This window comes from Coturnix japonica, chromosome 4 (assembly GCF_001577835.2).
Source record: "Coturnix japonica isolate 7356 chromosome 4, Coturnix japonica 2.1, whole genome shotgun sequence".
Taxonomy (NCBI): Eukaryota; Metazoa; Chordata; class Aves; order Galliformes; family Phasianidae; genus Coturnix; species Coturnix japonica.
The window spans coordinates 29,476,307-29,490,257 of NC_029519.1; the positions used below are offsets into that span (position 1 = coordinate 29,476,307).

Below are 13,951 nucleotides of genomic sequence, written 5' to 3' on the forward strand. Positions count from 1 at the left end.
ATTGTTCAGAACGCTCATTGGCTTGCATTGTGAAGATGTGATGTTGCAGCTAGTTTTAAGGTAAAGCCCAAACTCCTTTTTCAACTTTGTCCTAATTCTGGGACCTAGAGTCTCAGACGATAGGCACAGAGCTAGATGGAAGTTCTCCAAGAGAGCAGAAATTCAAGCAGCTACAGAGATAAGAATATTTATGATTCTGACAAAAGCATGCTGGACTCGTAGAAGTGTGATTTATGTTCTGTGATCTTCAGGAATAAGAGATTCTTCTTGTGATTTATTTCTATAAATGTGAGAGAAGAAAAGCTGAGAATATATTTATCACCCCCAAACTGCTTATTTCCTGCTTTTAAACATATAATTCTTTCCTCCAGCATGTTTTCTTTAGTTTATTATATATATGCTGCATTACAAGGAACTTATGTAGTTGCTTGCAGCTTTCACCTCTGTTATTCCTCTTTCCCCAAGAATACTTCAGCTTCCTTAACTCTTGTTCACAGATTGCTATATAATGTACAAAATACACTGATTATTTTTGCATTTAACTGGTTGTTCCATTGGCTGCTGCAGAATACACAATTATAACTTTGGTGTATGGATTAGATTAGAGTTGATAATTTCTGTGGAAGTACTAGTGTAGCTTAATCAGGCTTTTAACACTGTGGGAGGCATCAGTGTTTCAGTCCCTCCACTGATAGGCATTAAGGTGAAATTCCCTGAGTGCCTGGGAATGGCGTTAGGACATCTGTGAACTCAATCTACTAAGCAGTGCTGCAGTTGTTTTTAGTCTTTTTTGTTGCTGTTGTTTATTTATTTAGGGAATCCTTTAAAATTTGGCTTCCTTTTAAAATGGGAAAACATCAGCATAGTTAACACTATACAGGTCTTAATAGAGTGCTCTTAAAATGCTAAACAAAATTGCTCTAAAAATATTAAACATAAGAATGTGTTTCCACTGTCCCTTGTTTTCCCCATAGCTTTTTCCCTCTTGCTCAAGATCTCTTGATTTACAGCAGTGAAACACCTTGATGACCTTTCCTTCCCTTTTGCTGGCTGCTTGCCTGGCACATGTAAACTGACTCTGTCTCAATTTCCTTGGAAAACAAATAAATTAAAGTTTCTGAGACAGAACTCATTCATACTGGGACCAAACCACACCACTAGCCTTTGACTTCTGCCCATCCTATGCTCCCTCATCCCTTCCTACAGCAGGCTTGCTCTGACCTGTGAACGGCTGCTCATTTCCCCATTCTGATGCAACTGGTCTCCCATCTTTGCTTGTCTTGACAGTTCCTCATTGAACTGTATCTTCACAATGTAAAGAGTTGGGGTTTCATGCTCTTGAGAGGTTTGGAATATAAATCACTGTCAAGATTACTGTTATTTTTTATATTTTGAAGAGGGAAGGAAGGTGTGAAGGGGCTTCTGTATGTTTTTGTTTTCTCTCACATGAAAGGAGGTAATGCTAGACTGCTGTTTCAGGTATCTGATCCCATGTAACCACATGATGTTGAGCCAGCGAAGGGCTGTGAAAGAGAGAGATTGTTACTCCGTATCTGCTGCAAAACTGCTTGCCCTGACACCACTCTGCTGCTCCACTGGGATCACCTTGACTCTAGAAAGCCAAGGAAAAGATTATATTCTCTGGACAAAAGCAGCTCAAACTGAAGGTAATTGGTGCTCAAGGGAAGACCAGATCATGAACTGAATTGAGTTTGGTAGCAGCTCAGGTGGAAGAAAAATGGTGGGCAACAACAAACTGGGCAGTTAGGCTGCACTGGAAAGATTATTTAATTCCTTTCCTGGGTCCAGGACTATTGAAACCTTATTCAACTTGGGTACCTTTTAAAATACTCATTCATAAAAATTATGTACAGGTACTTGACAATGGCACTTGCAGGTTCAGAGTGGTTGCTGTTGTTTTACAGATTGGGAGTGGGCTGATTTCTCAGAAATTGAGCTACAGCGCTTACTTGGCAGTAGAAACAACTCTAGTGCATTTATGGTCATATCTCTAAATTTAATTCTTCCTTCCTGCCTTATTGGATGACTGGGAATAAAGACTCCATCTGCCGTGTTAGTGGCTGCCTTGCTAGAGAACTTTTGGGTTTTTTTATTGTGTCATGGTATGAGTAATCTTCTTAACTTTCAGATTCTGTTAGAAGCGTTTCTGAATCCACCTGCATTGTGGAATTTGGAAGAGCTGTGGATATCAGCTACCTGCAGTACCTGGGAGAAGCTCAAGAAGCCATCCTCCAGTGTCTGAAAGATTGTAAGGTCTGGTCTGCTTCATACGATGGAGTAAATCCTGATCCTGAGACCTTTATCCAAACACTTGCTGAGGAGAACGGTACAGATGTGGAACACCCCATGTTTCGTCTCCAGCAAAGGACACCCAGCATGTGTAGCTCACAAACAGCACCAATGGGTGAGAAGATGCAGTTGGAGCTGGAATGGGATGATAGCTATGACACAGGGATTTCTCCTGGTTCTGATGTGAGCTCGCTCCAGCAGTATGATGATCTGGGAAATACAGAGGTGCAGATGCCTGCAGTGCCACCAAAACATATTCAAGAGATGAAAAAAAATGCTATCATGCTTGTCAAAGGATCTTACATAGAGGATTCGGACTTTCAGGATGATGTTATGGTTTACAGATTATGTGCCCAGAAGGATATGCAGGATGATGACAACTCCAAGGAGAAAACTTTAAATGTGTCCAGAGAACATCAGGTCCAAAGCCAGACTGTTGTCAATGGGCCTCTCTCTAACAGCCAGCTGGAAGTGGGCGTGGATGAGCACAGTGAAAAAAAATCAAGCTTGACTCAAAGTGTAACGAAAGAACAAATAAACCAGAAAATGGTGGAGACTGATCCACAGCCAGACTTAGAGTTGAAGCTTCAGGAGGCAGATAATTGCTTAAGCTCACAAACGCTGAGCACAGATGGTGAGGATTTCATTGCACAGTATGACAAAATTATTAAGGAACTGGATCCAAACAATGCAGGTGTGGAGGAGCAAAAGTTAGACACTCCTGATCCTGTGTCTCCTGCAGAAGAGGAGGAGGACTTTGAGAATTTCTCAGCAGATACCCCTTCTGTGGAGAGCACGTCATCTCCCTTTGGACCAAAGGAGGATGCATCCCCCAAGCGTGCTGCGAGGAGTCAGAGTGCTCCATTCACAGGTGGAATGTCCTGTTAGTTACATACCCAGCAAATACAAGAAGGCATAGTGATCAAAGGTGGCCAAGTGTAATTACAGTGCACAGCACAAACATAGAGCTAGGACCAGCCCTGATGCTAAAAGGGTATGCTCAGATAGCTGAGACTGGCCCAAGGAGAATCAGAGAGATGCAGCATGAAAGTAGAGCAGAACAGTCAGTGTAGTGACAGCAAATGGTGGTTGCTCAGCTCTTTTCTGTCTGTTTGGAAAAAAAACACAAAACACACAAAACAACAAATCTTGGGATTGTGTTTATTGCGTTTCTTGTATGTCAGAGCATCATCATTCTAGGATAAACTTTTTTAATTGAAAGTGGACTGGAGTAACAGTTCTAACATATGGAGCCCAGGTAAATGGTTTGTTTTTCTAGTGGCTGGCACCTCTTATGCCATTTTCACCCCTTCTGCTAATTCACATTTTAGCACGAGGTGGCAGCACTGATGCCCCGTCTGCCCCTGTCTCTGCGGGAACTGTCCTGGCGCCTTGGTCCTCAAACGCCACAGCAGCCATCACAGTGGGTACACTTTTCTGTCTTGTGCCAGACAACAAGTTAAGCTTGTTCTCTAGAGACTGCCCAAGCCATTCAGGAATGAAATTGCTGCGGGAGGGTAGAGTGCGCTTTTGATCAGTGTTTGTGCAGCTCCTTGCATTGCAGGCTGCTGATCTTTAATTAGGTCTCCTGGATACCACAGTAATGCAAATAATAATAAAAAATAATAGCTTGTCTAGGTTTTCTCATCCAAAATAAGACCTCTGTAATCTGGCTTCTTGTTCATTTGGAAGGAGGGGGGAAAACATTCATTTGTATCCATTGAAATGCAACCCTTTCTGGTCAGCTGTGGCCAGCGTGCCTGGCACTGTCTCTTAATTGAAAACCTCAGCCTGTTTATCCGGTCCATTTACTATTTTTATTGCAGTGGTAATTTCCTTGTACCAGAGACTAATCACATTCAAACCTTTCAATTTCCCATTATCTGCTGTCAAATGTAGCTCAAAAAATGTCATCCCTGTCCCTTCCTCCAGTCCCTTCCTCCATTTCTTGCTTTGAGGAAAAAAGGAAAATGATATCCAACCAATGAAATGAATGAAAAAAACCCACTATCTGCTTCCTGTCCACAATGTTTTTTACTCTTAGGGTGTCCATCTTGCTGTAGTGATTGCAATGTAGCTCTTAGTGATTGCAGGTAAGGATTTACTGATAAAAATACCTCAGAAATGGGAGATTGCAGTGCCTTTCAAATACAATAATGTTCTATTTAATTTGGAGTGCTATATTATGTATGTGATAAAGGGGGAGTGTTGTTGTGGGATGGGGCTTCTTGCTACAGAATCAGATAACCAGACCGATAACCACTCACTGTCATCCCTGTTTTCCTCTGAGCAAGAATGAATGTGATGTTCAGAAACAGTGCCTGTCTTCATGGCTATGAGGAGATGAAGTCAGAAAAGGAATACTTTTTTTTTTTTTTTTTTTAATTTTCTCACTGGTTTTCACTGTTTCTTCCCAGACTTGCAAACTCTGCTCATTTCCTCTGTTTTTTATTGCAGTCATTTCTTGAAAACTGCAAATTTTGTACTGGGAAGTTCAAGAGAAGTGGTATACCTCTGTTAGAAATGTCTGACTTCAGCTGTATCTACTCAGATCTAGAGTCTGACTGCCATGAAAGAAACTGTGATCTACCTCTGCTGCCACTGCAATCCCTCCTGTCCCAAGGGAGCTCCCTTTGCACTGTGGTCCTCAGGGGCTCTGTGAAATTGTCCCCATGGACACAGTAGGACGAAGCAGTAGGTTCTGTAGGGACAGTAGAAACTATGTCAGCCAAGGGGCTTTGAGGCTGCTTCATTGTGCACCCAGGCCAGGAGGGTTATGTGCTTGCACTGTCAGTGCTTCTGTATTTTAGTGGTTGCTCTGCAACATAAAGACACAAACTGAAACTATTGTTTATTGCTGACATTTACATGATAAAGACTACATTTACAAAAAATCTTGCTTATAAATCTGTTTTAATGTTTGCCCTGCTTTGTGTGACTGCAGTATTGAAAACGTGTTTCCATGTGATGTGACTATTGCAGCTTCTCATTTTTTGTTTAGAGTAGCGGTTCTACTAGCGGTTTTTGTGGTTTCTTTACAACACCCCATTATTTTGGTGAGACAAGAAGTCTAAGCTATTAATGTACTTCGCCAGTCCGTCTGTGGAGATAAGGCACAGTACCAGTGAGAAGGAGACAGGTTCTGGTGGAGCATGTCTAGAGGAGGGCCACAAAAATGATCCACGGGATGGAACCTCTCTCCTGTGAGAACAGGCTGAGAAAGCTGGGGCTGTTCATTCTGGAGAGAGAAGGCTCTGGGGAGACTTGAGAGCTGCCTTTCAATATCTAAAGGGGAGCTACATGAAAGAAGGGGATGGACTCCTAGCTTGGTCTGTGGTGACAGAGCAGGGGCAAATGGTTTCAAGCTCAAAGAGGGTAGATTTAGGTTAGATATAAGGAAAAGTGTCTTACAGTAAGGATGACACGACACTGGAACAGGTTGCCCAGTGATGTGGATGCCCCATCCCTGGAGACTTTCAAGGCCAGGCTGGATCATCTACTCCAACTCCCCTGCTGTGACCTTTAAAGGTCCCTTCCAACTCTAAGAATGCTGTGCTTCCTCAGTGGTACTATTCTGATTAACTTCAAAAGGAATGAAATAATAGACCATAACGTATTAGACTAAATCCTTATTGGCACACGTAAAGCAGAATGATTATGTACGTTAAATATGCCATTAAAATAACTAGCTCACTAGTCAAATTGCTTCTACTCATGAAAGCTTTTAACACCCCTGTTAAGTCTATTTTGTCTGTTCAGATAAGTTTTGTTTTTCCTCCTTGCTGGCTTTAATTAGCATGTAGGAGGTTTGATTTGGTTGGTTATGGTGATCAAAATTCCTTTCACATGCTTATTTCCTGAATCTCATGATTTTTCTTCTGTGAAAACAGAAGCATTGGTTCTTTCTCTTTTTTTTTGCAGGACCATTTATCAGCGTGGTGTTGTCCAAGCTGGAGAACATGCTGGAGAACTCCCTGCATGTGAATTTGCTGCTTATTGGGATTATTACTCAGCTAGCAAGTTACCCACAGCCTCTTCTTCGCTCCTTTCTGCTCAACACCAACATGGTGTTTCAGCCCAGCGTACGGTCACTTTATCAGGTATTTGCCCACAAGTGCCTATTGGAACAGTATTTTTGGTTACACTCATTAAACTTCAGCTCTTTTCAATTTCACCTGTTGCTCTCCTGCCCATCTGAGAGCCTTGCATCTCTTTTCAGTGTTTTAATGATAACTGTGCAAAGAGATGAAAATTCTATATGACCATAAATTTTATTGTTAAGTCGTCTTTAATGCAGCTGGAGAGCCTGAAGTGTTCAGACTGTGGCTGCACTGGGAGCAAGGGAGGAAAAAGTAATGGTTACTGTTGTTTTGGCAGGTGCTGGCATCTGTGAAAAATAAAATTGAACATTTCGCTTCTACGGAAAAAGACTTCCCAGATCTTCTCCTGGAGGCCCAACAGTACTTACTTTTTCGTGTGGACATGTCTGATGCCGCTGAAGAACTGCTAACCAAAGGTAAATGTTAACTGCACTCAGAGGAGTGCTGAGTGGAATGAATCACCAGTTACCTCTCTCATTTGCTACAGCGTGATTAAAAGTAGGTGTGGCGCATTATGAGTATCGTTAACCAGATGTAGCCTTCTGGCTTTAAACTGATGATCCTCAGTAGGCCTCAGTATATGGATCTATCTGGATATGCTTTGCTCTTTAGAAGCTTTTATTGTCTTTGCTACAGAAGATGTCTGTTTAAAGGAGTAAGAAAATCAGCTTTTCCTTGGCTTACTTCTAGTTTGGTTGTAAACCAATTTGCTTTCAGGGCATGAGGTGAGATGGCAAATTGCGTGATTTTATTTTATTTTTAGCCTGACCTTCAGCTAGTCATTAGTTCTGTGGGGTTTTTTTGTTTGTTTGTTTTTTGACAAGTGCTAGAGAGGACAGAAATCCAGAATGAATTGGTTTCTGCAATGATTGAATAAGGCCTCATATGATAGTTTGGGCTTTTACTGACAGAGATGGATGTGAGCCAGAGAACTTCAGATGTGCTTTCTGGAATGAAAGCATGAAACAGCAAAAATAAATGGGTGGTATAAGTCAGGAGACTTCAACAACAACGGGGAGTTAAGCAGGTATCACCCTAGCTTCCCAGGGGACTTGTATAATGTCTGCTGCTTCTCAAGGACAGTGTGCTACGCCTGTCTTGACAGTTACTGGCGTTTGCACTGCAGTGAGAGAAGGTAATAATAAGCAAAATGGAGAATCTTACATTCCCACTGAGAAATTTCCCAAAGCAGTGGGTATCACGCTGCCCTGGGGATGTATCAGTTCTCAGCTTGTTGCTGAGCAAGCAGCATAGGGTGCAGCTTTCCCTTAAAAACAACTTCCCATACAATGGGAATGCACACAGTTTGCTGAGAGCTGTGACCACGGAGATTGAGGGCTCAGAATCAGCACTGAAGAGAGGCTGCATTCAGAGATGTGTTCTCATGTATCATTTGGAATTGTTAACGATAGTCCTGCCTCGCCTTTACCACTGCAAAGTTGGTAGTATTTATCTTGGATTTCCAGAGCTGTGGAAAGCAGGGCTTTTTATGCATCTTCTTAATTGTGTTTTTATTTTGCAAGGCTCTGAATGGTAATTTACCTAGTTTCTAGTCAGCGTGGTGTGCATTTCTGAGGTTTGCAGTACATCGAGTCAGCAAAATTACGATCTCACTAAGAATTAGTCTGCGAAAGGTGCATGCTGTAAATGAGCTGTGTATCGCAAACATCTGCAGGGGGTTCTCTACATCCTGGTGAGGAAGCCTTGTAGTTAGGTGATAGTGTAGCTGGTGTTTGGGACAGGATTAGGAGGCAGTGTTTAGTGACCTTTTTTAGGTGCTGGCAGTACAAACTTTTTTAGAATGCATTCCAAATGGAAATTAATCTATCTGAGTAAACTTGCAAGCCTTACGCTTCAAGGTTTTCAGGGCTTATTTGTTGTACCTCAGTTAAATAACATAGTCAGTAATTTTTGGAATTTATTTGTGCTTCCCATTTTATATCAGTTTTCTTTGTTGGGCTTTAGAAATTGCCAGACTGACTCATGCAGATCATTATTTAAGATCTCAAAACAAGGCTGCTTAGTCACCCTGTCGGTACGTTTTTTTCTGACTTGTGACAACCCCTGTAAAGAAGGTATCTCTTGACAAATAGATGGAAAGGAAATAAATGTCTGGGTAACTGCACATTTGGTTCCCAACAAGATTGATGATGCAAGCGGTCAAACTCTACTTCTCGGGGCAAGTTGGCTCACTTGTCCGTCAGCACACTGCAGGTCATTGTATTGATTCCTACAGAATTCACACCTGAAGAAGGGAAGTCAGATGTAGCGGGGAACACAAATGTAAAAATGAAGTATTCCAAAGTGTTTCCCTTCCCTTGATAGTGACAGTCTTCAAAAGCATTCAAACAGAAAAGGCCATTCAGTGCTGCAAGCAGCAAATAACTATGTGCTTTGTTTACATGGCAGTTTGGGTTAGGGTTAGATATCGTAGAGGTGTCGTGATCCCATATGCAGTGCTGCCCATCTTTCAGCACTTTGGTAGCTGTTTCCAGAACACTCACTTTTGCAATTGCATCCTGACTGCAGCAGGAAGCAGACAATCTTGACTGAAAGAAAAATCAAATTTCTGGTCCCTTGGCCATCTTTCTTTTTTTTTTGTTTGATATTGATATTTTTAAATAAAACAAAATCTCAGTGTTTTTTTTTGTTGTTGTTGAACTGTATCGATTTTGATGCTTTATGAAGGGAAGAGTTTAAAAACATCCAAACTGTGACAGCTTACCAGCATTCTGATTGTGTTGGCTCCACTATTTAAAACTCTTACATTGTTTAGGAAACATTTTGAGACTGTAAGAGAATCTCAAAGTAAATCTTCAAAGGAGGCTGAAAACTTTCCCTTTTGATTGTAATTCATAATTTAGGTTGTTTTTCCTCCTACAGTCCGATTTTTCCACAGAACTGATGTTCCTGTACTGTGTCTCCAGTAGATAAAAACTAGTAGAATAACAGTATGAATGATTGATAAGTCTGGAGCAGGAAAGGTTTTTCGGAACTCAGGAAAAGTTCAGCTCTGTTAGATGATTAAGATTAAAATTTCTCTTGAGCAGTTGAAAGTCCACTATGCTGGAGGAGATCTCCAGGCAAGAAACCAGAGAGCAGAGCTGGTGAGCAGGGGGATCCTCTGGCACACAGAGAGGCACCCAGCTGGGGGTACCCCATCCACAGCTTGCTGAGCTTTCCAAAAAAAGCTTCACATAACCACAGACTGAGGTGGTCTCTCATCAATGGTGTGGCTTTAAGGGCAACCTCTTAAGGTGGTGATGTGGTGTTTGGTTTATCTCCAGAAGGAGAGTTAATACGATAGGGTGGATTTTTTTGTCTGGTTTTATTTTTGTGTGTGTGCATGTGCACTTCAATGATATGCAGCTCATGAGAACGCCCGCTTGTAAGTCAGACAGGATGCTGTCAGGCTGTGATTCCAGGTCTAGTGACGTCTTGTGGCAGTGAGTCCTGTAACTTATCTTTTCTTCATATTTCTTTCCGCCAGTGTTAATTTTTGTCACCATTTTAGTTTTGCTGAATAGCATTTAATTAAAATGCATTCTGGTTCGGGTTGAATCAAGGAGCAGCTGATTGAAATTTAAGTGCTGCTGTCTCTGTAATTCCATGCATCCTGATGCTTGAGCCCTGATCCTCTGAACTCTGGCGCCAGAGATCGTATAGCTCTCAATGCTGTGCTGATCACATAGTGCTTTTAATTTGTTCTTTTTTTTTTTTTTTTTTTTTTTAATATTTAGCTTCTTCACATGGAGCAGAAGTGGAGTTGGTGGAAACTAAAGCTGTAGAAAAAAATCAACTTTTCAAACGTTTTTTCCTTTAGTTTTTTAGCTTGCTTCAAACTTCCATGGCAATTTTGATAGCTCGGCTTCAAGCCCACTTACACAATGATTCATGGCGGAGGAGAGAGAAGTGAAGTCAGAGTGATATTTTGATCCGGGGGAGGGCTGGAGTACAGGATCATTTTAAATTGAGAAAGCCATGCTGGGACTAATGGTAGATATTATCTGTTATTTCATAAGGTAAATCCATATTATTCTTTCCCTTGACTCCTCTCCTGCCCACATATTTTTCTCATCAGAGCTGCAACTGAATAATACATAACCCATGGAAAGACGGCTAATAAAAAATGCAACAGAAGCAGACCATGTAGGACTTAAAAATGTCGGATTAGTGGAGTATCTGCCAGCACAGTCTGAGTACTGTGAACCGCAGCTCTGAATGCGATCTCTCTAAACTGCATCTAGTTGCTGGACAAATACTACAAGTGTTCAATATACTGAGCATTGGGTTTTTTTTTTCTTCTTTTCCTTCCTGGCCTTAGGTAACGTGGGGAAAGGAAGGAGCCTCTCAGAAGCACCCTCAGCTGTGCTGCAGCCTTTCCTGGGACATAAGGGAAAGAGGAGCCTGGCTCACCCCAGCCTTCCCGTGCACGTGAGGAATGCTGTGCTCGCAGCTGCCCTTTTCCCAGAGTTCCTGAAGGAGCTGGCAGCCCTTGCACAGGAACACTCCATTTTATATTGCAAAGTACTGGGGGATTTTGAGGATTATTATTAGTGGGTTTTACTAAACATGATGGGTTGTTGGGGTTTTTTTTGTTTGTTTGTTTTTTAAGAAAAAAGACTTTTGAAGTTTAAGCTGATTATTTTTTTTAGTGCAAAGCTGCTTATGAAAGAAGGTTCTACTTCACTACTTCCTGAAAATACTTGATTTGAGAGGGAAGGAAGAGGCAGAATGCTATTCCACATTACTTTATATTAGGCCTTACAACTTTCCTCTGTGCTACGTAACGTATTTGAGAGATTTCTTATTCTGCTGTTAGAGCAGCTCCCTAAGCTCACCTTGTTACATGGGTGCTCCTCTTTACTGCCACTGACTCCTGTTGAATTTTCACAGTAGGCACTTAAATTAGGTGGTCTAAGAGGGGTCAAATGTTTCAGCTTTTTATTACTTCAGAAATACTGTAAGAAAAAAGCCTGTTAGAACACAGTTTGTCTGGAAAAGCACTGCCCTGGGACAAAGTCTGGGGTAAAGAAATGTATGCAAAATGTGCACAAAACCCTTTTCTGTGAAGGGCTGTGCTTCTCCGTGGCTCTGTCCTCTTCTCTGCTCCCCTCCCTCTTCCCTGGGACGGGGTTCTTGCCAGCACACCTCTGAGAAGCCCTCCTTTGCCAGTAGCTCAGGTTTGTGAATTCAAGTGATCTTATGTGTGTTAAACCCATGACTAGCTGCAAGCAGGTGCTGGGCTCTACACATACCGCATTGCCTTATGTTGCAGACAGATCTGCGGCTATCAGCTGTTGGTCTTTGAAGTCAAATGAACTGTGTAAGTGGATGTGGACTGCAGACTGCCTGGAATTTTCCTTGCAGTTTCTCAGCATTCTTTAATATCTACTGCACTGCTACCTAAACTCTCAAGCATGCCTTATTTAGTAAGATTTGCACAAAGTACAAAGCAAAATGTGTCTATGCAAGTGGTAATTAACTTGTTGTTTGTTTTTATGCTTATTTTAATAAGCTAAGGAACGGTATTCAGTTTCTTTCAGTAGTATTAAAAGGACAGCAGGCTGTTTTTGTCAATCTTTTTTTCCCCCCCTCCATATTTTAATGGAAAATATTGGCATGCTCCTGAAAGCCGTTCTGTTTTATTCTTCCTTTTTGGGGGGTTATGGGGAAAGTGGAAAGTTGAATACTGTTTGTTTACTTCTCATTTAGGTGTCGACTTTTCCTAATATTGCACTTTTTGGATGGTGAGGGGAGGAGCAGGCTGTTCGCCAGCTGCAGAATAGGAAGCAGCAATAGGGAGAGCTGTCTGCTAGTGACTAACTGCTTGAGAAAATTCTCATCTGTGAGTAATGGGCTTCATTAGAAGAACCCAAGCATGATGAATTGGCGCATCACTACTGCATTTCATCTTACCTTAGTAGAGTAATTGTGCTTCCAGTGTGCTGTAGTTGGCTCCATAAAGAGGGGCTTCATTCAAGAAAGCCTTATATCCACTTTTTCCAGGAAAAAAAAAAACCAAAAAACTTAACAGCCACTCCAGGAAATTGAAAGAAATGGAAAAAATGTTTGTGTGAATTGATTCTGCTAACTGTAATTCCAGAATTCCAGAAAACTCCAGAATCACATCCCAATTTTCAAACACGCTTTCTCAGAGATTGCAAGGGAAAAGCTTATGTACAGAACACTGAGTTTAAGAACAAAACAAATTAAGAAACAAAAACCAGCAAAACCACCCTCAGAAATGTCTAATTACAGGTCAGTTCTTGTGGACCTTGCACTGCAATTTAAGCTCCTAAAGTCTTCAGATGCCTCTGAAAAATGGTACCTTTCACGTGCAAGTTGTGGGAAGCATTCGTTGTCAGTCTGCTGTAGGTTATTTCAGGGAAGAAAATCCCAAAGTGTATCTCTAGCAAGATCACTTCAAGTGATCTACCTCCACTTGTTTGCTGTACAGTCATCATGTCCACCATGGTGGAAGGGTTACATTGCTTCCCAGCTGACTCCAGTGTGCTTGCACTCATAACTTGATGGGTTTGTTATTTGTTTGCTTGTTTTGCTTAAAAACAAGCACCATTGCATCACCATCCCATAAGTCATGTCTGTCCTTCACATGACTGACCTCACAAGCTTCCTCAGAAGCTGGAGCCAAAGCTGTGGGTTTTTTTCTTAAATCTTGGTTATCCATGATTAGGAGAGCTCTTCTTTCTTTCTTTTTCTTTTTTTCCCCTACAACACTGCTATAGACAAGAGCTAACTTGTAAATACTTTACTGTGTCCATAGGAAATCATGTGTTCTTCCTGCACTCTCACTCTTACCCACATGCATTGCTGTCCTTCATGCTGGACTCATTGACCTACCAAAGGGGTTCAGTGGCATGTGGAAAGTGTTCTGGCACTGTGAGTGCAGAGCAAGGGTGTGCTGCACTCCTCTCCTGCTAGGAACTTTGTGAGCAAAAGCAAAAGTAATGAATCTGTGTGAATCTATAGTGCTTCAAGATCAACTGCTACGTTGCAGTAGTAATCATGTATGTTTTTAAAAAAAATCTTTTATTTATTTAAGAAAAAAGAAAAGAAGAATTCTGCAGACTGTTGCTTAAGGCAGTAAGCTTACTGTATGGACCCTCCCTTGTTTCTACTTTGAAATAAAAATCTTTGTTTGCTGGGTGGGAGTGATTTCTTTTGAGACTGTTCATTCTACCTGGTGTTATCAACAACTGTGCAAAGTCATGGCAGTGTTCAACTTAGCAGGGATGTGGAGCTATTTTGGGTTCTTAAAATGTAGGCTGCTCCAAGAAGCATCTGTACATTTGAGGAATGGAAGGACTTTCATCATGAGCTGCAGCGGAATTAAGTCAACCCCTGAAATCTGGGATGATGTGGAAGACTTCTTGGTGAGAGGCTGCAACTATGTTTGTGCACAGTGTCCCCCTGTAAGAGGAGAATCTATCAGCCCCCAGAAGGAGGTGGGTAAGTGCACTGAACCCAGTTTAAGAGTGCAAAAATGGCCACCTTGTGTTTAACACTGTATTTCTTGG

The 13,951-nt window shown here is 41.6% G+C and overlaps 1 protein-coding gene across 1 annotated transcript; it reads left to right on the top strand.

Moving 5' to 3' along the window:
• Positions 1 to 4: 4 nt before the first annotated feature.
• On the top strand, positions 5 to 13,580 carry LOC107313228 (protein FAM160A1-like; the record flags this gene model as incomplete). The annotated part of the gene is made up of 6 exons (XM_015861305.2): positions 5 to 60; positions 1,480 to 1,667; positions 2,150 to 3,181; positions 6,232 to 6,410; positions 6,688 to 6,826; positions 10,735 to 13,580. Coding segments are annotated over 6 exons (1,827 nt in total), but the record flags the coding sequence as incomplete, so codon positions are not given.
• Positions 13,581 to 13,951: the final 371 nt, after the last annotated feature.